Here is a 24,065-nt window from a genome sequence, read left to right on the forward strand (position 1 = left end):
TGCGCACACTGCAATCACCCTTTCAGCTGATATATTGTCACTCTTATTTTACGTTTTCTTCACACAGTCACCCTGTCAGATTGTTATGTGACGCTGTGGCTGCCTACTGCCTCGACCGAAAAGGTCCGGACCAGAACCATCAGGAACAGCAAGAACCCAGTCTGGAACGAAGCTTTCTGCTATAAGATTGACCGCCGAATCAAGGTAACGAAGAGAAATGCTTTTCACTGTTCGCCATCCCCAGATAGTGAAGAGATAATGCAAATCTACCCTATAGCCAAAAGAATTTGGTTAGTCTACAAACATTTCAAATGCTAAAGATTCCTCAGAAAATAGTCACTTGCATCCTCCCTGGTATTGTTCTGTTCCACTTATTTGTTGTTTGAACATTCACTTTTTGGAAGCAGCAAGAAGCACTAAAATTCCCTGCAAACTACAGCCTTACTATTCTATTCCCAGTCTTGTCATGTACAAGGAAAACCCAAAGTAAAGATCACATTAAAATTACAGTAAGGTAAGTTAGTTCTAGGTATGGTGGAAAGGAAATCTTTTAAACCTTTTTGTGTGTGTCTGTTTTATACACTTGGAGACAGCCAATGGTCATATAACAAAGACAGAAACATGTAATGCACCTAGTTTTGACAAATTTTTGAATGTTCTATACACCCTGCCCATCTTGTTTCATGTCCCCACGTACAGTCTGTCATCCAAACTCCCAGGCAAATTTGAAGTGAAGCTACTTTAATTTCCTGTCATATTGTCAGATAAATGTTCCCTCCCTCTAATAAAATTAGACCACCTAAGCTCTGTGATAGACAAGCTCACCTCTTTTTGTATGGACACTGACCATTAACGTAAAATTTAATCCTCCAAAATCTTTCCCTTTCTTTTCTATTTTACCTGTTCCTTTTTCACCTTCTTCCCTCAGACTGTAAACCAAACATGCCTTTTCTTGAGATTTTTGAAAGATTGGATAGAAGTCTGAGAAATTCTTAACCTCATTTTGCAGAATGTGCTGGAGCTAAAGCTCTGTGACGAAGACACGATCACCAGGGATGACGAACTCTGCACAGTTCTCTTTGACATAGATAAACTCACCGTAGGACGTACTGTTCGGGTGAAGTTTCAGCTGAATCCACAGGTGAGCAATGAAATCCATGAGAACACAACTCAACTTCTTTTTAATCACCTAAATATATCCTTGTGCAGGGTTTTGTTATAGGAAAAATCTACTTGAAATCATATTTTGTTGCTATTGTAAGAAAGACTGTGGTCTACTACAAGAAAGATCCTTGTGACCCATTCAAGTTATTTTTAGTGGAGTGCAGTGGGGCAGAATCTGCTGTTAACAATTCAGGGTGGAATCACCTAGAAATAATCACCCCAATTGCATCATTCAGGATATTTTTGGCATGTTTTGTTAGCTGTTGATTTGAGTACTGATTTCTCAGCCAGGAATACAAAAGTTGCTGATTTTCTAGTACTGAATTCAATTCTGAGAAAGGGCTGACTTAGCAGAATAGCTGTTTCCCAAGTCTGTGTGCTCATGTGGTGCTTAAGTTTCAAAATACTGATTTTAGCAACTGTTTTTAGCAATATCTGAAAGCTTAGTAACTTCAGATAGCACCATGGTTTCTTTTTGGCAAATTATTTTATATTCAGGGAATTTTCCAAGTGCAATCTTAGGTACATATTTTACAAATGATATATAATAGGTGTGGTGAAAGCTACTAACAGAAAGAAGTGATATAACTTACTTTCTCTTTTTTTCCCTCTTTTTAGGCACGTGAGGAGTTGGAGGTGGAGTTCACATTGCAGAACACGTGAGTAGAATCCTAAATTATATCTAACACTGTTGTATTCAGTAGAAAAATAGTCTGGAAAGTTGATTCATCTGTGATAGTGCTTTCTCTGAAAGCATCATCTAGATCTTTACATTCAAGTCCAGTAAGTTACCATTTGGTATTCCAGAGTACACATTTTTAGATTTCAAATATCTGAAAATGTAATTTTTACCCAGTTTGACTGCTACCTCCTGGGCACCTACTTCCTCTGGTGCTGTTTTAGATTAATATATAACTACACTCTCAGTCCTGACTGGGAGAGGAACTAAATATTCTGCATAAAGAAAGGAGCAAAGATCCCTGTGGGGGCCTGAGGGCTGAGGAACCAGGAAAACTGGAGGAGCAGCATCAACTTCACTTGAGAAGCTTGAGAGCTATGGGTGGAGCTCAGGTGTCAGGGGACATGTTAGCTTCAGCTAATTAGCACTGTGGAGAAATCTGCTATTCTAATTGAAGAAGGAGTCTAATGCAGAACGATGGGTATTCTAGTCCATCTCCATAATATGCTTTATGACTCTGAGGGAGTTATTTGAAAGGATTTTTGTTAGCAATTTGATCCATGTTATTGAACTGAAAATGTGCTATTGGGAACTCTTAAAGGCATTTGGGACGCTTTGAAAGTGCTGGCGTGATGGTGTATTGGTGGAGAGTTTGAATAGTTTGTTTATTCCTAACAGAAGAGTAAGTTAGGAATTGCTAGAGAAAAGGCAGTATATCAATGTTATGAATGGAGAAAGATATCGCAGGCTTCACAAGCAAAAAATCTCATCAACATTAACAAAGTAGCCCCAGAATCTCCTATTACTGGTGGCTTCCCAGGAGCTGTATTTCTGCTGTTTACTGTGCATCAAAACTGGGAGAAAGCTCTGTATTGATAGAGTAAATGGTGCCTGTCACAGCTTAGGAGTGTCCTGAAATCCAAAATGGTGATGGGGACTGGAGCACCAGGAGATGTCCCAAATAGCCTATCTGCAGTCTGTCTTCCTCTGTAAGTTAGAGGATGGTTTATGGAGTTGGTACTTTGAATTATATTCTTGGTAATCCTGCTTGTTGATGAAGGAGGTCCAGGCAGGTCGTCAGGCCTGGGTATTACGCACTGGTAGGCTTGCAAACAGAGACAAAGGCTGGAATTTCTCTCAGGATATGCAAGCACTGGCTTTATGTCAAATGGTTCTGCTGGACCTTGCAACAGGGTGCCTCTCACTGGGGGCATGCTCCATAGATAAAGTTAGAGATTCTTCAGATTGAGCAAGATTTTTCCTGGTCTGAAAATGATGCTGGAGACTGTGCAAGTAAGAAGGACCCTTGACAGAAACAGTCATGGGTCAGTAGCTACAACAAGAACTCTCGTGAACCATTTTTTTCCCCATTCATAGAATGTGATACTTTAGTGACTAATGTAGTATTTGTGTCCTGAAGAAATCCACGTACAAGGGAAGGCATTGCTGCATCATCAGGCAGTCAGGTCAGGGAATGTAACTGTAATGGTTCCAACAGGTCACAGAAAAAGGAAGACTCTAAGGAAATGAGTTTTGTGTTGGAAAGTGGATAAACATATCCCCTCCTCCCTCATTTGCATTTCTTGCATGCGTGTGTGAGTTAGTGTCTACCCATCAACCAAGTTTGGAATAAAGATGTAAATACAGCTGAGTTAACGAAAAATTTGTTTTCTGAAGATTTTCTCATGGTCTACGATCTTGGAGCAGATGGAGAGGGTTTTTTTTTCTCCTCAACATAGGAAAACATGACATAAGGAATAACAAAATGAAGGGTCTGAGGAACAGAATTAGAGACTATGATTTGCGTTACTTGTGATAAGCTAGAGGGTCATGGAAAGGTCTGAAAGCCTAAACTGAAGTAGATGAGATGGGTCACCAGAAAGCTATGTACCAAACATACCTCTTCTGAGTTTAACAAGCTCAGCAGGTTCTGGCAAAGGAGCAGAGCCCAAGCGGGAAATCTCACTGGTCCAGAAAGGTGAGCACTGAAAATAAGATCCACTTTGGAACAAGAGTTTGGCTATTTTTCACACTGACAGGAATACTCAGATGGAGAATTTCAATCGGGGAAAAAAATATGGACATTACACTGTGGAAAGATGGAAGTATGTTACTGTAGACTCTGGTTCCCTATTAGGATGCTGAACTACTGTAGTACTATCAGAGACAAAAAAAAACACCGAGGTTTTGTTGCTGAAGGGAAATGGAAGAAGGCAGGCTCTATAAACGAAGATTTGACTGTTGAAACCTGTAAGGAAAACTGGTTGCTGTTGAACCAAACCCATCCGGGGAGCACAATGAAGCCACTGAGGAAAAGATTTCTGCAGAAAGAAATCACTAGATATTCAGAGGCCTGAGAAACAATTAGAAGACAGTATAAGTTCCTCTTCCTATAAACATTAAAGAAGCCATTTTAATAAATTAACCTATCCTGAAGGCACTACTGGGCTGGAGAAGAGGTGACAGAGTTTAGAAATAATTTTAAGTGGGGGAGAGCCAACCATAGTGCTAACAAGGAGCACAGCTAATCATGTGGGATAGCTTCCACAAGTCTGATACTGTGATGGGAACAACGAGAACAGAATGTTTTTATAGGCAAATAGGGCATCTTCTCCAAAAATGTAATTATAATCCCTGTGACATTTTGTCTAAACTAGTTTACTACCTTTTACTTCCCTATCTTCTGTCTGGGTCCTACTGATTATCAATCAGAAAACTTACTGTATCAGCCTGTTATTTCTTTTCAGCACTTCAGATATTATACATGAAGTTTAACTCTAGGCCAAGAACGTTTCCTGGGTTGCACCTACAATGGTAGCTCTGTCACTCCCATATTTTGTTGACCTCACTGCAAAGATTATGTTTTAGGTTACTTTTACTAAAGAACATTATAAATATTTGCTCCTGAATTACCAGTGGGCTGTACAAAATTTGGTTCTTGCATTCATTCCAGTTATCTTGGATTTAAAATGGAAGAATACTATCATTCTGGTAGTTTCTTTTTCCACATCTGCAAGATGAGTACCGTCCCCAGGTTAGTCTTGCTCTTATGTCATTGCCTGCAGTAACTACAAACGTACACCTCCTTGCTGCCACCACCCGTGGCAGGCTCTAAGAATCCGATATTTGATCTTAACAACATGGAGGAAGGCATGCTCCTTCCTTCAAGTGCCTTTCCACCAGCAACTGAGCCAAGGGATTGCAAACACCTGCCTGGTGTTTTATAAGCCCATAACATGAGCCCACCTGGCGCGAGAGCTGCTGCCCTTGAGCAGCAGTGACAGAAAAGGTAAGTGTGTTGTACACAGGTTGCAAATTCATATAATTCAGTGTTTTTTGTGTTATTTTGTGATTTTTTTTTCAATGGTAATGTGGGCTCTCTCACTTGTGTTTCCACTGGTAGTGTCCAGCAACAGAATGAGCCTTTACGAATTGCTGAGGGGACAGGATCCCGCTGGACTAGGTGGCTTCGCTCCCTCAACATCCCCCTTCCCTCTGACTTTTACTGAAGCCCAGGCCCTAATATTAAGGGCCACAAAGGGACTGCTAACGAACCAAAAGGTACTTTGAATTTCCAAGAGAGCCAAAGAAGTTCAAGGAGGCCAGGGTATTGCTGGCTCTGCTGATGATCTTTTTGGCCTCTTCCTGTCTTTCAGATGTCCCAAGTTGAGGAGGTTCATCTGAAAATAATACCTAGAAGAATGAAGGACTATTCTCATACAACCTTTCAGCTCAATTCCCCCCCTTTCTTTTTTTTTCAAATGTGAAATTGTTTGAAATAAAGCACCCACACAAATGTAAATAGATGTACAAAAAGTTGTATAAAATTTTAATGTTAATTATTGAAATATGGCAAAAGCATGATTTTTAGAAAATAAAAAATTTTTTCTTTCTGTAGTTCTGCTATGTTCTTTTGAAAAATTTCCCCTGTGTTTATGGGGAGCAGCAGATCATACTTGTAGTTTGGTTTGGGCCCTGTTGAGGAGACTTTCAGATTAGGCTGAAGCTTGATCTATTTGGGGGGTTTTGTACTGTTTATAATTGTGACAGGAAACCACGTGGCCTGAAGGATTCTTAAGGCAAAAGTTTAAGTCAAGGAAGAACATAGCCAAAGCACCTTTGAGGCTAATACAGTTTTCTTGTTCTTTGAAAGTGTTTCTCTTTCAGTGTTGAGAGACAGTGAGTCTTTCTGCGATTCTTTTCTGTTTTCATAAAGCAATAGCACTTGCAGGAGATGAGAAACAAGTGCTCTTGGAATAAGCTGTCTCTGTGTCTCTTTTGGAGCGCAGAGATTTTATACTGTCCTCCATGTTTCTCCCTGGAACAGGAATCAAGCTGTCAGAAAACTCAGGAAAGTAGCCTATGCTATGTGGCTACTTCCTACTGAGAGGAAGCCGGATCTGATGTGAAAGAATGAAAATATATACGTTTTTATCTAGAAATCTAGATTCCTTAGTACTCTGAAACTGAGAATGCAGTGCGAAAGGCCAGAAACCACAAACTGTAGTAGGCAGCGAGGAGAGGACAGGAGTATTAGCATATGTAATGTGGGCTGTGCCATATTAGGATATTTGTTAAGGAAATTTCCAACTAATCCTAAGAAGTGCACCTTATCCAGTGCTCCAGAGGTAGGCAAAATATTCAAAGGTCCCTGCCAGTCTGAACAGTAAGAGCTCCTCTACACTGAGCTCAGCTTCATGTCTCTGGCCATGGCAGATTTCCAAAGCTTCAGAGAAAGGTGAATGCTTTCCTCCTTCTTGAAAGAAGTGTGCATGTCACCAGGGGGGTTCTGTTCTGTGCTGTGACCAGCAGGAATCTTGAGATACAGCATAAGACAGCCAACAGCTGGTCACAGCTGGGCTTCCTTATGGCAGTAGCAGCAAGTCTGACACCAACCTTCAGGTGTCACCCCAGCTGTCAGTGTTTAATGCTGGCACCATCCTTGCTCTTTCCAGGAGCTTACCAAGCTGTCTTGTGCAATGGTGCAAGTTCTGTAGTGTTCTTTCTGACCTATTTGAAAGTCATGCCTTAGACCTTCTCATTATCCATCTAACTTTATATTTGCTGTTACCAGTAACTCAAATAATACTGCACTCTCCTGGGTATTTACCTCTGTAAAGAGACATCTTTTTCTCTCTCTCTAACTCAATGTCTCCAGGCTAGACAACTTGAGATCTTTCAATATCTACCTATTCTGTTTATCTGCTCCCGTTCATTTTTTTAATGAAGTGTTTGAGAGCCGTGACACTATGTCACATGCAATGCTACAACTTTTTGACTATAAAAAAATAAATAAGTGCAGAATTTTGTGTCTGGAAGAAATCTTGAATGATAACTAAATCCAGTTCCCTGCATGGAGATAGGAACACTGAATATATTTTGCCCATTCCTGATAAATGTTTTTTGAACTCATTTTTAATAAACTTTCAAAAAGGAGATCCTACAAAATTCTTAGGTAGCTGCTTCCAGTACTTAATAGTCTTTGTTACTGTAAAGTTTTTCCTGAGTGTTCGTTGCAGCATTTAGCCATTTAATTTTCTTACCTTAAAGGAGAATGTTGATTTGGAAATTAAAATTCAGACTGTTTATAAAGTTTGGATTTTGGGGAAAATTCTTTGCAAAGTTATTTTCTTGTGAATTTATACTCAAAACCGATAGTGTACGTGGTAGTTCCACCCATGAAATGGGAAATAGAACATATTTAAAACAATCAAGGTAGATATAATAATCTCCAGTTCTCCTCAGACTCAGTATGTTTCACTTGAAAAATCATTATGTGATTATATTAATGCAGGTCTGGAATACCACAGCAGTAAAAAGCCCAGCTTCATATTCATGAAAAAAGTGCAGAAAAACAGGCCACTCAGACTGTCTGCTAGCATTTTGCCTCCCAGCATACTTAAAGCATGTATGAATGAGAACAATTATTAAAATTGAAAAAATCATAGACTTAAATATTTATCTGAGTTATTCCAATCATGACATTGTATTTTCCATTTTATTTTTCAGTCTGGACTATCCTGATCCCATCATTACTAATGGAGTACTAGTGGTAATGTTCGTTTGTTATCATCTTTCCTATGAAATGTTCATGTTTTTAACTGTGGAAACTTAAGAGTCATGTTCCAAAGCCAGGACTGTTGGCCACGCTGTTCTACCGAGAAGAAGGGTCTGTATTTGTCATCAAGGATCAGCAGTTGCTGCTGCTCTGGGGGAATGGCACCTTCTGCCAAAAGCAGGCAACAACACAGCAGTCGGCTGTGCTGTGCCCTCACTTGCTACTATAAGCTTGAACTTCCTATCAATTACATTATGGCCAGAACTAGCAGGAGCTAATGAGGAAAGTGATAAAATGCTAATAAGAAGTCCCATACCTCCAGACACCTGTTATTTTGAATAGGTCTCACCCTCGTTTTGTTGTGTCTCACTTCCAAGTTGAAGCAGCTCATGAGCTTTTCCTCTTTACTTTCCAACCCGGAAAAATGCTGTGTCAGTATTATCATTATGTCATCTAAAGAGATGATAACAGCTAATAAGGTTACTCATTGATGAACTATGGGGGTTAATTGAGAACAGGATGAATCGCTCGGTGACATTCACACTGTTTTTTTCCATCACTTATCCTCTCTCTTACAGGCACGTGAAGTTTCCTGTTTGGAGGTTCGAGTGGATACAGGGAAGCTGAAGCAGCAAGCCACAAGTGAGGTTATTGCTTCATTAACCTATTGTTTTTCTGTTGTGATTCAGTTGTTATAACAGATGTTGAAAAATTAATAATCTGTTGCACATGTTACCCTAGCTGTGTCCCATGATACTTAGTTTCACTGTGCCTCATTTTGCAGAAAGATTATGTAAGTCAAAAGTTAAATTATTTAAATATTTAGTTTGCAGGCAAATCTTAAGTTTATGCAAAAATAATGCTATATATACTAGTACTAAAAATTTGGAATAAATTGTACTAGTTATCATGGTGTTTTGCTTGTTCAAAATGGAAATTAATTAATTTGGATCCTCTTTTAAAATTATCTTATAATTACATTCCTGTATAGAAATTGTCCCTATATGTTTAGTTTGGGATTGAGCATGTACAAGGTTTCTGTATGCTGGATTCTGAAAGAAACTTTTTTTCTTGACTTGCTTGAGCAAAAACAATAACCTTAAGCTCTTGAATTTAAGTCTGCACAAACTACAAATTATGGCCAAATCAGGCTTTTGCTTGTAAAATTAAAGCCTAGTAAATACAATAAGACTTTTCAATAGCCTGTGTAAGTTCATTTGAATGAGCAGTGCCTTGTGTAAAGTTGCTTATGGGGTGAATCTGGAGAAATAATGACTTTCTAGATAATTCATGAATGGAAAAGCAACCATTTTGAAGCAAATGTTAACAGCAGCTGAGTCACATTATGGGAAGATTTGGTCTGAAACGTACCTTGGTGGGAAAGATGAGTGACCTAAGATTATATGCCTGTTGCCCTTAATCTTGCAGAAGAATAGCATAGGATCTCTCCATGAATATAAAGGCTTTTCTGTGCAAGAAACACCAGTTTTGCATTGATCAGTTGTCTCAGTTTTGGTGATATGATTATTACTGAGCGGTAGTGACAGAAGGCACACATCAGTCTGCTTGACTTTCATTTAGAAACATTTGACTGTTGCAGCAAATATGACATACAATAAAATTTACAAGATTGTATCAGAGCAGACTTGCATCAAATAAATCAATATCCTGTTCCATTCAGATAATTCAGAACTCCTTTAAACTAATACTCCTTCAAATCTAAATCTTGGTTTTACTTGTTCATTTAAAGCTAATTTACTTATTTAAAGCACCTACTAAATAATATTCTGCAGTATTTCAAAAATGCATAATTTCTAGGTATTAATATTTTATACAGGTCCACCAAGATGTTTTCTATTAGGTTTTAATCTGCTTTAGACCTCCAAAGTCTATTTAATCACCATGGTGTGAGGAAAACTAGACAAGAAGTGTGCAGAGTAAAGGTAGGTTTTGTTTATCAGCTTAGGGGCTTGCTTGGAACAGTTAAAAATTCTCTTTCTTCTCTACCTCTATTTTTAGATCAGGAACTTACATTTATAGTGAAAGGGTCCCATGAAGGAAGCCAGAAGATTTTGCTGGTCTCTGACCCCAGCCGTAGGATCCTTGCATTTCACTGTGTCATAAATGACCAGACAAGATTGGATGTTGTACTGCCAGAAGAGGTATGTTCCTCATTTCTATGCTATCACTAACTTTAATGAAATTAGCAGAATAAATTAATTTAAACAATGAACTGAACTAATCCTCTTTATGTGAGAAGTTCTAGAGATGACAAACATTTCACTTTTATTTTATCCCTACCACTTTCCACTTTGTCTTAGTTGACAGATAAAAATGGAATAGTGGAAAATGGAGTCCTCTCTTTGCCTCTGAATTTGCTCCCTTTGCAGAAGAAAATAACAGTAGACGAGGTGAGTGCTGTGAGCCCTTTGAAATAGTTTTCCAACAGTTATCATGATTATTTTTATCCTAATAGAAATAAAGATATTGAATGAACAAAATATCTTTGTAAAATTGTAGGAACATTAATTGAAAATGTTTTAAAAAATTAAAAGGTTGCTGTATTCAATTTTAAGGAAGAAGATGTTAACAGTCATTATAACAATCTGAAAATCATAGCGAACTTGCATTTTAAAATTAGTTTTAAGTTATTTTAAGGATTAAAGATGACTGACGTAAGTACACGCATGCCAAAATTTCTTCTTAAATAATGAGGTAATTCTACAGTGGCTAGTAATTAAAAAACCCTCAGAATATAAGCTTAATTTCATATCTTACCTTGTATATATCGGCACTAAAGTGTGCTTTCATATGTAACTTTTTCTAAGGAATGAAGTAACTTACCTGGTTCTGGGTGTTCCTCCCAAGCGTGCCCGCTGCGAGACAGCACAACGTGGAGGCTCCTTGCCCAATAACTGCCCTAAGCAAGCAGGCTCTTTGGATGAGGATGAATTTGATTACAGAACAGGGAATGAGACTTTGGTTCATCAAACCAGAACAATGTCCTTAGTCTTTTGAATTCTCATCTGAGAACCTCCTCTCCTGTGGAAGGAGCCTTGCCTGCGTTTGAAGGAATGTCTAAAAATCCAGTGGTATTTAACTTTACTTTCTTGATTTCTAGGATCAATCCCTTGACTTGTGTTTGACAGCAAGAAAATGGTAAGATAGCCTCTTCTTGTCCTAATGTCCGGGATTATTGTAAACTAGTTATCTAGACTTTTTTTCTGTAGTCATTGGAGAGAGGAAAAACACTCCAGTGCTTTATCTTGAACTCGGATAGGTGTCTAAGGTAAATCCAAGTGTAGGTGAAGTTCAGAGCATAGGAAAAAATGTTACTTCCTCAATCTCAATCCAATAACAAGCTGTATTAAAATGTAAATCTAACAGAATACAGATATATATATATACACATACACAGTGAGAGTGAGTGAGCAAGAGAAGATGTTGTTTGGAACTTTTAAGCATCATTTTTTTTCTTCTGACACCAAGAAAGTTATTTTCTTTTAGAAGATCAATCAAATGACCATATTCTGTTTTCAAAATTCAGGTATGATGCACCAATGAGAAACAGAAATTACTAACATTAACCCATGAAACTTTTGTGTTTGTGAACTATTGCTGAAAATAATATTCAGAATGAAGTTTACAGCCACCAGAGGGTGATGTGATCCAGAAGATTTGGGCATTTTGAGAATGTGTTTCTTAGTAGCAAGCATATTTGAATTTTTGAGGGCACACAAACATGAATTTCCTTTTGTTTGTTATTTGTACCTTTTTCCTGCAAAATCTTTTTCTTGTGCTTCACATTTCTCAAGGGATAAAACTCAGTGTGGCTCCCCATGTGGAAAAAATAGTAGGTTTTCTTACCTGTTTGTAGGATGAAGCATGTAAATGCTTATCTAGAAAACTGTTCAGTGCACAGGTAAAAGGCATCAGAAATCAGAGAAGTTCTGAGGGAGCATAAGGAATTCCTCATCCTGGATATCCAGCCAGATCAGAGCTGTGGATTAAAAATTCTTCCCGGAAGAATACATCCTTGGTGGTATTCAAAACCTGAGGGGACACGGCGCTGAGCAGCTTGTTCTAGCAGACCCTGCTCAGAGCAGGGAGGTTGGACAAGGCAATCTCCAGATGTCCTTTCCAGCCTTGACCCTTCTGTGATTCTGTGTATTTGTTCCTGCTTACATGTTGACACACCACTATGATACCTACTCCATTTGGAGTTGTAATATAATCAAAACAACCAGCAGAAGCCAATTGCAGATAGAAGACAGTACAGTAAGGACTGTCCACTGCAGGTGTCACTGCTCCCTAGGGCTGCGCACCTATTTGCTTGTGTTAGACAAAGATGTACACCTCTGCAAAGCCCCACAAGTTAGCAGAATTTCACCAAAGTTTGACGTGTGATACTGCGGAGCTTGTCCTATAGTTCAAGCTTGATCAGGTGGCTCATTAGGAACTCCAGTTAAAAAAGAAACGTTAGTGAACAGAGAATGTGAATTTTAAAACCTGTGACATCGCTCTGAATTTTTCAGGATGTCATGATGAAAAAATGAAATGGATATTGAAAAATTATTCTTGAAATTACCCTTTTTGGTGATCTCTCTCTGGTGTACGTGTCTTGTCTTTGTGCCTATATGCACAAGAAATCTAATAGACCTTGGAAATTTCTGTCTTTGCTACTTCTTCTTGCTGGTAATAGAAATACTGCATTTTCTTCTATTCCTTATTCAGTGTGCAGAGTTGGAAATAGCTTGCTTTGCTATTTATCTGGGGAGTTAACTGATTAATTGTCCTATGTATCCTGAAATAACCTGTAAATGCCTTGTGCATTTATTTGTCCTGTGGTGTATTCCAGCTCAGGAGATCTAGATGTGCGCTTGGGGTATAGCCTGTGCAGGGAAGAGCAGGACTTCCTGCAAAAAAGGAAGAAATACGTTGCTGCTGCTCTGAAAAAGATTCTTCATTTGGAGGAAGATCTGAAAGACCATGAGGCAAGCCATATAGTCCCCTGTAACAACTCCTCTTCAACGATCAGGACCTGGCCCACAAGCTGAAACCGTGAATAAAAATAAATAGCCTAATTAATCCTACAGTTCTTGTTCAGGCCTAGCTTCCTAGAAAAAGAGACGGGAGCAAAAGAAGCAGCAGCTGGTCTGCGTAGGAGACCAGGGAGGGAGGACATGCCTCAGCAGCGCCCCGATTTAACCAATTTCTGTTTGCTCCTGAAATTGCTCATAGGAGTCGCAGGAGGAAAGTTCATAGTGGACAAGCATGGAGTAAGAGGGACGCGCTGCTGGGGTATCCTGCCTCGTCAGGGAGGCAAGGAGACAGTCGTGTCATTTGTGAGGGGACTCTGAATTGAGGTAGCTAAGTTTGCACACAGACATCTGAATAAAAGCACTCTAGGTGGTTTCTGCAGAGGAAAGATGTATTGTTAGGAAAACTGACTACTAGTTGAAACTATTGAGTGAATCTCTCAGAATCAATGAGATGCATTGATAAAATAATTGATTAAAAGTTACTTTTAACACCTTTTTAACTCATGCCTGCGTATTTCAGTCATAAGTTTTGTGACTGCTTATGTCTAGTTGGATTTTGAAGACCATGAAAGTAAGAACGTACTCACAGTAATAATCTCTTTAACAGGCGACTAAAAATTTTTAATTTTTAATTGTAAATTTTTTAACTTCAAAATTGTGTAAAAAAAAAAAAAGGTATGATTAGAAAATGATTAGGAAAAGTTTAAGATAAGAATATTCTCTATATTAAAACCTGGGGGAAAAAAAAGCCCTTATCAATGACTGTGCTTCAGAACATAAAGTAATTACTGTCCTGAGGTTAGGAAGGCTACGGTATTGTGCACTTTAGCTGATTACAGGGTGTTGTGCGTTCTTCTGAAACATTAATCATTGCTAGAGCCAGAATCACGGATTTCCTAATCTACTCTGGCATCATAAATCCTATATATTTTTATGATAGCTTCTAATAGCACACCTTGAGAAGCATTCCAAGGTGATGAGGCTGATTTCTAATTATGTATGAAGTAAACAGTTCCCCTCCCCCTGCACCTTTATGGGGATAAAATATAAGGCCCCACTATCCTCTCAGCTAGGTGGTAGTAACAGAAACCTTCTGCATAGACCACATCCTTTTTCAACAGTCACATCGTTGCATATTGTTTCTACGAAACCTTTTAAGTGATCTACACAATTTCTGCAAAAAAAAAAAAAAAAAAAAAAAAAAAAAGGATTGCTTATCTCTAATATACACATGGTTTTCACTAGCTTTTTGCTTTGCTGTGTTGAAAAGGTGCCAGTGGTGGCAATCACGACGACTGGAGGCGGGACAAGATCGTTAACAGCAATGTATGGCAGCCTACTGGGTCTCCAAAAACTGAATCTATTAGACTGCATTTCCTACATCGGTGGTTTATCGGGAACCACGTGGTGAGAATGATCTGAACAGGATTTGTATTTATATTTGTGTTGGTTGTTTGTACTGCACCATCATTCTATATTGCACTTCCTAAATAGAAGCATTTCTATTTTCCCCATGATCTTCTCTGTGTCCATCTAGAGCTAAGAAACAAAACACATCAAGTAAGAGATTGATCATCACATTCATCAATTGCTTTTGTCACCACATTAACACAGCCTGTGCCTGAAATTTTCATGTAATTGCTCTGTTACCTTTTCATATTTTATCAATTATAGCTTAGACTGAATGCAATGAATTTGTCTTTAGACTAGAATTTGAAGAAAGATGGGAAGAGGAATTTATGCCTGCCATTTTCTGGTGATTCTCACTTTCATTTTGGATGTAGTGGAGTGCATCTTGTTCTGGTAAAGACACATTTGGGACTAGTGGAATTAATTCTGTTGCAGACAATCCAAAGAATGATGCTGTGTTATAGACCTCAACCAGACTATGGCTGTTGTTGTTCATCTTAAACTGCTCTTTTCTCTGTGTGGGCATACCTCAGCTGCTGTCATACGTGAAATATCTTTTAAGTATTTAATCCTGTAGATTCTAGCTAGTTCCAATTCCTCCACAATGTAGGAGATATGTTGCCAGACCTTTAGCGCACTATAGCTAAGCTTTTACAGCCAAACCAGTAAGAATATAGATCACCAAAACTACTCATCTACATCTGGTTGAAACCAAAGACAATTTTTGCACTGAATTACATGCTTAATCTCAGGTTTATCTAAGTTATTTGCCAAAGTCCTTTAACTTCTCTGCATGTTTGTGGAGACCTGAATGTGACTGTCCATGTTTTGATTTCAAGGAGACAAACAAGAATAATCAAAGCAGGACATGGCAAAGATCCAAGCGCCTTCTAGTTGTGTCTCTCTATTGGTAGCCAGTAATGGGTGCCTGGGAAAAGAAGTGTAAGACGAGAGCAAACCTGTAGTGGCTCTTCCCTAGAATGCACCCAGCTTCCAAGAGATAGGCTTGGTGGTGACTTGTCGTATCCCTGTATTTCATAGATTTCTATGGATCTTCTTCTCACGCCAATTTGTCCTCCCCCTTTTTTTTTCCAGCCCCCATAAACTTTTATCATCAAAACCCCAGAAAAGCTTGAGAGGTTTTGTTTGCTCTTAAAATGAGATTTATGGTGTGTTTAATTTCTGGTTATGATCTCCATATGAACTGAAAAAAGCAAATAGGCTGCTTAAAGCTCTATGAGGCCAGCCCACCGCATTAGTCCTCCTTCATTATTTTCTTCTAATGTTTCTTCAGGACAATGGCAAACTTATATGAAGATGCTAACTGGTCACAAAAATATCTTGAAGAGGCAATCACGGAAGCTCGCAAGCAAGTAACCAAATCGAAGATTTGCTGTTTTTCTTTGGATTGTCTGAAGTACTATTATAATGACCTGATGGAGAGGACTAAAGAAGGACATATGACATCTTTCATAGACTTATGGGGGCTTGTCATTGAATCCATGCTACATGATAAGGTATTAAATATTACTTCTCTCTCCCTCCCACCCCCCCCCAAAGTGGTGAATTTCTGTAACTATAAAGGAGAAGAAAAACCCTGGCAAGACACTCAGGACTATTAATGCAAATAATTAGTTTAGTGGTCAATTAAATGCTGTGTATTCAGATCCATTACTGAAACACTACTCTTGCTCTAAAATGAAGCTGACCTTGAACTGAAGCAGCCATGGCATTCTAGCTTCTTAGAAAAGAAAAAAATTCCCGAGAAAAAAATCTATTTTGAAATGTAAGCAAAACGCTTTAGACATTAGATATTCTGAAATGTATTCTGACTAGAAGACATACTTAAAAATCTTAATTAATTTACTTCACTAGCAAAATCGAACATATACATTTGTACAGTGCCTTAGTTAAATGTTTTGCAGATGGAGATGGGTTAAGTAGCAGGAAAGACCATTTTCTGAATATGTTACCGAAGTTTAAGAAAGATTTTTGGAAATAGTGGTACTTCTGATATAACTTAGTAGAGTCCTTCTGGCTTATGTTTATACAAGGAATGTTAAAATTGTCATGTGTAATACAATACACTCTTGCACCTGTATGTACTTGGAACATATGTTAAAATATGATAAACTCTGTTCCTTGATCTCCAGCCAACCTGGAGATCCTCTCTCCAACCTTACCTTTCATCCAGCCACATACTTATTTCCAGGTACTGTTTTATCCTCGATGAATCTGCAGTCAGTCTCTGCATATCTCAAAAACTAAGAACCCTTGTAGGATAGCTGATGCTTATGGGACACTTTACAAGTCTGGAAAAATCTCATGTCAAATATTTCTGACAGATGTTCGTAATTCACATTATATTATTTGAAGTACAAATTGTTTTTCACCTCACCCCATTAATCTTTTCTCTTCAAAACCAGAAAGATGAACATAGACTCTCAGATCAACGGAAAGCAGTGGATAAAGGTCAGAACCCGTTGCCCATCTATGTGGCCATCAACCTCAAGTCCAACTATAGCGCTCAGGCATTTAGAGGTAATGGTTATGATTGAGATTTTTTCATAGCTTTGTGATCTAGGAAGTCTGAACTAAGACTTAACGTATATAACCACCTTCAATAATGCTTTCATTTTAATCACAGAAAAGCCTTTTTAAATTTCAAGTGCAGTGGCAGGAAAATCACTATCTCCTCTAGTGTTTTTGCAGTATTTGTTTAATATGAACAGTCAAGAGGTAATGATACCAGGCAAATGTGAAGTGTTCTGTCACTGCTACCCTACAGGGCATGAGACATGCCTGAACAATGTAGGCTTTTGGGCAAGACTAACTGCAGGGAACACTTAAAATTTCATTCAGACCAAGACTTTTCTGCTAGAAGTTGCTGTATCAATAGACCTCACAGGCTGCGACCACCCTCCATTGATGTAAAAGAAAAATCTGTTCTTTCAACTCATTAGTATTGCAGATGATATTAATACTGGTATAGCTGGTTGCCAGAGTATTATGAGATAGACGGTGTATTTCTTGAGATTTGTTCCTGCTCTTTAGTACTATTATTTGTAACAATAATTAAAATCTTATCATCTTTTGATGTTCTCGCTGCTGTCACTGTAGAGTGGCTGGAGTTCACTCCTTATGAAGTTGGTCTCTTGAAGTATGGAGCATCTATTCGTGCGGAACATTTTGGAAGTGAATTCTTTATGGGGAGGCTGGTGAAGAGGCTCTCAGAGACTCGGATCTGCTACATGCAAGGTGACTATTGTCTAGAGGGAATGTCAGTCTACCCAGGAAGCAGCTGGTGCTAGTGAGCACATGATCTGTGATGGACAGCACTGGGAAGACCTGGGCAAACAGGTTGAGCAGGTGTGAGTTTGCATTAGTGAGGACACATGTTGGAACTATGCTCACAGAGATATACGTCCAGACAAAAAGGAAGTATCCCTGGAGAAGGATTGAAGTTATGTATTAATTAAAATTCTTTCAAGACTACTCCATCAATCAATTTCTATACCCTCTTTCACATTACAGGCATGTGGAGTAGTATATTTTCCATAGATGTGATGTATGTGTGGAATTTGGCTGTTGATTCAGAGGACTTCTGGAGTAAATGGACAAGAGACAGAGTAAAAGATATTGGTAAGATATTTTTGTATTTTGTTTACCACCAGCATCTATTGGTGTCATTTATTCTCTCCTGGAATTGTGCACAGGTCTAATGTTCTCTAGGTCAGAGAGATGAGAAAAGCAAAGCAGAGGTGTCAGTTAAGAAGTGTCTCTACCTTATTTGGAAACCAAGTTGCTTCTTTGGCAAAACTTTGCCCTTTTCTAAAGGCTGCGTAGACAAAAACAGTCTCCTGCATTTTCCAGTGGAGTTATGAGGACAGTATTATACTAGGAACACATCTTAAGTGCCTAAATTAGGAGGAAGTCTTCCTTAGCTCCTAATACAGTCCATGGAGAAAATAACTCTTGCAGAGGTCTATTCCTGAAAGAAGACTATCCTATGTGGACCAAACTGCCTGTGGAGAAAGCTCTTTCTTGATGTTAATTGTGCAAGGAGCCTGGGGTGACTGGTCTCCTAGCTTAGTTAAGTGTATACAGCTGGATAATATTCACATGTCTTCTGAAAGTGTCCTGATAAAAGGCTGATGTAGTCCTCATAGATATTTTGAGACTCAGCTCTCTCTTACACCTCTCATCACAACAGGAGGGGTTACTTTTTTGGGAAGCCTAGAATATGAGATGTTTACTGCCCAAAAGCTTGCTGCTTGTGGGCAGTGTGTCATTTAATTGTGTAATATGTCTCTATTTTTTATTTTGCAGGCCTTAAGGGCTTATCACTATGTTTTATTTACGTTTGGGGTGGGTGTGGGTGCTGAGTTACTACATTGTTTAAATAAAATATTGATTCAGAAAACTGTCCTCAACTTGGAACTTCTTTTTCCCTTCTTGCAGAGGAAGAACCCTTTCTGTCCACAAATCCTTATGAAGTAGACACGTGTCTGCTCACTCCTTCATGTACTCTGTCTTCTGCTCTGCGAGATGTCTTAACAGGACGTCCAACCATTGCACAGTATCCCAATTTTCTCAGGGGCTTCCAGATGCACAACAAGTACCTGGAGAGCGAAGGATTTTCTACCTGGAAAGGCACAGTAGTACAACATGTTTTTCTGAAACATTTTGAGGAGGTTTGGGAATCCATTTAGGATTTCCAGTAAGGAGGAAGAGACAAGACTAATGCCTGAAACTTCACTTCTCCCTTCCCCAAGCAGAAGCAGCAGAAGCCGTATTTGAACTCTTGTTCAATTTTGGGGGGCAGAAGGGGGTGAAATTGAATTTGGCCATCTGTGGTCTGCATTTCAGTGGTCAAGGTGACCTCTGCCTGGGGAGACATGAAGGATCTTCCCTTTAGGGCCAAAACTGCATGAGGTGTCCAGAAAGGAAGGAACAAAAGAGCCGTAGTGAGTCAGTTATTCCTGTATGTCAGTGGTGCTGGTGAGCCAACAAAAGATGGCAGGGAAAAGGCAGGGGCAGAATTCTCCATTCTTCCCTCTCAAACTTTCTGCAAAGAGACCTCTGTCCAATTTCGTCTTCTACTTGTTATGACAAGAAATATTTGTATTTCAGACACAGTGATAGACTCTTTCCCAAATAAACTGATGGAAACGGCAGATGATGCACTCTCCCTGGTTGATACTGGCTTTTTCATCAATACCAGCTACCCACCACTCTTGAGATCTGAGAGGAAAGTAGATGTTATCCTGCATTTAAATTATAGTGGAGGGTCACAGACATTGGTAAGAAAAACCGTGGTATCTTTGAGATCTTTTTCATGGTCTTTTGGTCTCTAGCATTTGTCAATTTAAACAACCAAACTTTCTGGTACTGAAATGGGAAGAATCAAATGTCTGCTGGTTTCCACCATGGGTTTGAAAATGGTGTGACTCTCTGTCTTTCCTTTTAGTCCTCTGCCTAAACTAGGAGTCTGACACTAGATATTCTAAGACAGATTGTCAGAGAGTGAATTAGAGAGTTTTACAAAGTCGTTCAGGGATTATAGAAATACCGCTAATACAGAAATACACCAACCTGCTTAATGCATTTTTCTATTCTGTTCTTATGAAAACCAGCATTATGGGTTGATGCTATATGATGATGATGATGAATTGCTTATTTCTTTGTAACTAAGAAGGATATTACAAGACAGTGATGGATATATGCTTTTTAAAATCATGAAGATTCTTCACTGTGGTGGGCTTGAGTTTTTAAAGAGCTGACTGAAGAGTTATCTGGACCTCTGATACTGATTTTTGTTATCCTTGAACTGAGCAAACTACAGAGATGATGGAAAATCCTGGCTATAGTTTAATACATTAAATGGGAAAACCTCTATGTCCCTGGACCTGTTTATCTCATGCTAATCTTAGAGAAATGGACTGACTCGTATGGACTTGATTAGTAAGGTACTATAATTAGTGTTATATGCCTAAAGAGAATAATAAAAAAATGAGTATAGGCATATAGTAAATAGAGCTGTTCATGAATTTGTTTTTTTTCATAGATTTAAAAAAATATGTTGTAAATAGAGAGTCATTACTGAACAATCACAACCATGCAGAAGACAAAGACATGGACAGGATAGATAATGAAGAAGTCAAAACCACACAGAATAATCTGGACTGACTGGTGTCTTCTCCCTACTTCCCCGTATGGACTATGCTGAGAGTTGGACTAGATGATCTCCAGAGGTCCCTTCCAACCTTACCATTCTATGCTTTGGGGGCAGGTTTAGCTCAGCTGGTTAGAGCATTATGCTGCTTTCAGTACATATACTTTGCTTTCCCTTCTAAACTCATTTACAGAAAATCTGTTAATTGAAATAATGAAATCAGTCCTGTGGCTTTTTGGTTCCTTTTCCAAGCTCCAAGGGCTTTCTTTTTATGCCTAAAGCAGTGCAGAAAATAAGATAAACTGGACCTAATGGTGTTATGACCATTACTGTATGAAACTTGAGATGTTTCCAGAGGAGGAATATTCAAACCTCAGAATGTTGACTGCTAATGTTTAGAAAATTCAGGTCTTTGGGTTGTCTTTGAATTTTGATTTTTTTTCCTTTCTTTATTCATTCAGCCTTTGGATCAGATTGCAAAGTACATTTCTGGGCAAGGAATCCCATTTCCCCAAATTGAGATAAGCAAGGAAGATAGGGAAAATTTAAAGGAATGCTATGTGTTTGAAGATGCTGAAAGTTTGCACGCTCCAACAGTGCTCTTTTTCCCCTTAGTAAATGACACCTTCAAGAGATACAAAGCTCCTGGTGAGTTATCTGTTGCTAGCAACTTTAATAAAAAGCTGTTGTCTTGGTGCACCATCTCCATTTCGTATCTAATGGCTCACTGTCAGCCCTTCTTTCTCATGTCAGCATTATCAGTCTCATTGTTTACGAACAAAACTGCTCTCACTGAGTCAGTTTGCCTAGCTGTCAAAACTCCAGAAGCTCTCAGATTCTCCCTTGCTCGGTATCTTGTGTTCCTTCTGCTGCTTCTTTTCTAGCCTGGGCAACAAAAAATCATCTTATCCAAGGAGCAGTCAGCAATTGCTGCTGACGATATTGGGTGGTGTTCTCATTTGCAGCCATTTGGGTCGAAGAATCAAGAATTGGTTGAAGAGTATGGTGCTCGACTACTTTTACATCTCTCTGGCAAAGCATCTCGTTCCCTCAGATGTGCCTTTTCTATCTGTAATTTCTTAAATAACTGATAAGATTTTATTGCAGCATGTGGTTCTTATAGGTGAACCTCTGTTTGTTTTTTCCCTCAGGTGTGGAGAGAAGTCCAGAGGAAATGGCTGAAGGCAATGTTGATGTCTCCAGCATCCTCTCCCCGTTTACGACAAGGGAGGTGTGTTTCAGTGAACAGAATTTTGACAAATTGGTGAAACTGACTGATTACAATATCCTGAATAATGAAAATTCGATTATTCGGGCTTTGCGCATGGCAGTGGCACGGAGGAAGCAGCAAAAATATTAGCCACTGTCCGCTAGCTTTACCCTCCAGGTGATATTTCTTGGATTGTCTATTATCTAGTCAGATAAAAATGTTTGCTGTTGCCAGTGTTATTTGCTGTACAGATGTGTCACCATGAGGACTTGCTGGACTCCATCCCATTTAAACAGCTGTTCAGATGAACAGATTGGAATTTACTAGGGGTTTACTCCTAAATTCAAAGCAGCAAATTCAAGTTTCATTTTGTTACCTTGCTACTTTACCAATTGTTATATATTTCTTGTAAGTTAATACAGCGTTGTCTGAAATATTAATGAAACATGTAGCACATTAAAAATGTGAATCAAAACAGTATTTCTATACTTTTTCTGTCTGGTAGAATGGCAATTTCTTGCACTGGCATCCCTCTGATAAATAGCTAATCTGTTGTGTAGGTCTTGCTCACCTTAAGTATTGACAGATTGAAGGTTGTCATCTGATTTGATTGTCTACTGTGAATATTTTTTTTATTCAACTGGCCTTCTTTCCTAAGCTTTGAAGATAAGATTCTTCCTTAAGTTACCATTATTGATGTAAAAATCTATAAAGTTGTCACCATCTGTAAAAATACCCCTAAATTTGGTGATCTGTGTTTCATGTCATCAGAGGAGTCCTTCCTGCTATTCGCAGAACAATCTATATTCAGCTTAAACGGTAGTCATGCCGCTGAAGTTCCCCTCTTTTCATTTTCTCCTGGAGTTGCTGCTGGCTGTCCTGTCTCGCCCATCCTCACCCATCTTAATTGCTCCTGGAACAGATGGCCCTGAAGTTTCTCCTTGTTTTTCAGCAGATGGGATGTTGCTGATGGCTCTTTGCCTTGGATATGATAGTTCAAGACCTTCTGAGTTCCTTTGCAGCTCTATCCTTTACATCTACTCAACACTATCCTACAAATAGTCTATTGTTGTTCAAGTTGTCCTGAGATGTTCCTCACTGTGAAAAATCCTAGAAGAATTCTAGAAGAAGACAGCTGCCCAAAGCTCTTCCCATGGTCCTGCAACAGCTGCATCAGAAGCTTGCTTTTTCACAGGAGCAGCCCTGCACTGAGGAGCTGTGATACCTGGAAAGACTGTACACAGCAGCTGAGAAAATGCTAGAGATTATCTGGCTATTGATAATAGAAGCTCGTATTATTGCTAAGAATTTCAGAGTCACCAGGGTGGACTTGGTGTTGAGATCAGGAGGGTCTTCATCATAATCAATATGACCAATCTGTTTATATAGAAAAAAGTTTTAAGAAGTGAATGGGAGAAAAAGACTTCTGTCCTTTTGAAAAAACAGCTGGTTGTGCATCCAGAGCAATTTGGGTGCTGGGAGAAAAGGAACGAGCCATGTTTTTCACATAGGAGCATATTCATAATGTCTGTGCTACTGATAGCTTGAAAGGATGTGGGGTAGCCCTGTTTCTAGGTACAGTATGGCATGTTTACATCTAGATTCTTAGCCCTGCTTGTTGTGTGGCAACTATAATTGTGTTTTGGATCTACAGCACTAGAATCACCTCACTGGATTGCTTTCCCAGGGATATTTTTGTTATTACTTTCATTATTTCTAGTTTTTTTTTTGCTAGAAATGAAACACAGCAGAGTGGCAGCTATTTGTCTCAGTCCTCTTCCAGGAGAAGAGTAACTGCAGGACAGAAAAAAAAGCCAGATAGTGGATGACACAGTCGGAGCCTGATTAACCCTGCTTTTCATCAGGGCTAATTATCCCATCTTCTAACTGTGACTAATTACTACACTGACGTAGCTATGCTACTTGCCAAGTCAGATGTGGGGTATGTCTGCACTGGGTCCTTCTGGCCAACACAAAGTTTACCTCTCTCCCCCCTACCCTTAGATCACTCTCTGCAGTTCTTTCCTTTATCCTCTCTGATATTTCAGTATGCATTATTTGAAAGAGGGCCCCAAAACTTCATGCAGCCATCCTCCATCAGCCTTACCTTAAGAGGTGAATCACATCCTCCTTCTCTTCAGATGCCTATTTATGCAACCACGGACTGCGTTAGCTCTTCCTGTCACAGGCTCACGCTGGGAGCTCAGCCATTTTTACAGAGATGCTGTAATTTCCAGCAAACGGATTTGGCCTGCATGCAGTGTATTTAGACATAAATGTATTTCCATTATTTCTGTGCTAAAAGATCCGAATGAACCTATCTTACC

At 39.0% G+C, this 24,065-nt stretch overlaps 1 protein-coding gene across 1 annotated transcript in view; it reads left to right on the forward strand.

Annotated features, from left to right (window-relative positions):
* The window catches only part of LOC134141141 (cytosolic phospholipase A2 epsilon-like), a 34,007-nt gene extending 12,119 nt beyond the window's left edge, over positions 1 to 21,888 (forward strand). Inside the window, exons 4-21 of the mRNA XM_062577124.1 lie at positions 68 to 204; positions 1,010 to 1,141; positions 1,783 to 1,823; positions 7,853 to 7,895; positions 8,480 to 8,543; positions 9,921 to 10,063; positions 10,223 to 10,312; positions 11,023 to 11,060; positions 12,760 to 12,895; positions 14,214 to 14,350; positions 15,648 to 15,870; positions 16,780 to 16,894; positions 17,474 to 17,611; positions 17,888 to 17,995; positions 18,815 to 19,006; positions 19,487 to 19,656; positions 20,990 to 21,176; positions 21,680 to 21,888. Coding sequence (XP_062433108.1) covers positions 68 to 204; positions 1,010 to 1,141; positions 1,783 to 1,823; positions 7,853 to 7,895; positions 8,480 to 8,543; positions 9,921 to 10,063; positions 10,223 to 10,312; positions 11,023 to 11,060; positions 12,760 to 12,895; positions 14,214 to 14,350; positions 15,648 to 15,870; positions 16,780 to 16,894; positions 17,474 to 17,611; positions 17,888 to 17,995; positions 18,815 to 19,006; positions 19,487 to 19,656; positions 20,990 to 21,176; positions 21,680 to 21,888 — 2,303 coding nt within the window. The remainder of the gene's footprint in view (positions 1 to 67; positions 205 to 1,009; positions 1,142 to 1,782; positions 1,824 to 7,852; positions 7,896 to 8,479; positions 8,544 to 9,920; positions 10,064 to 10,222; positions 10,313 to 11,022; positions 11,061 to 12,759; positions 12,896 to 14,213; positions 14,351 to 15,647; positions 15,871 to 16,779; positions 16,895 to 17,473; positions 17,612 to 17,887; positions 17,996 to 18,814; positions 19,007 to 19,486; positions 19,657 to 20,989; positions 21,177 to 21,679) is intronic.
* The last annotated feature ends 2,177 nt before the right edge of the window (positions 21,889 to 24,065 follow it).

Source organism: Rhea pennata, chromosome 5 (genome assembly GCF_028389875.1).
Source record: "Rhea pennata isolate bPtePen1 chromosome 5, bPtePen1.pri, whole genome shotgun sequence".
Classification (NCBI taxonomy): Eukaryota; Metazoa; Chordata; class Aves; order Rheiformes; family Rheidae; genus Rhea; species Rhea pennata.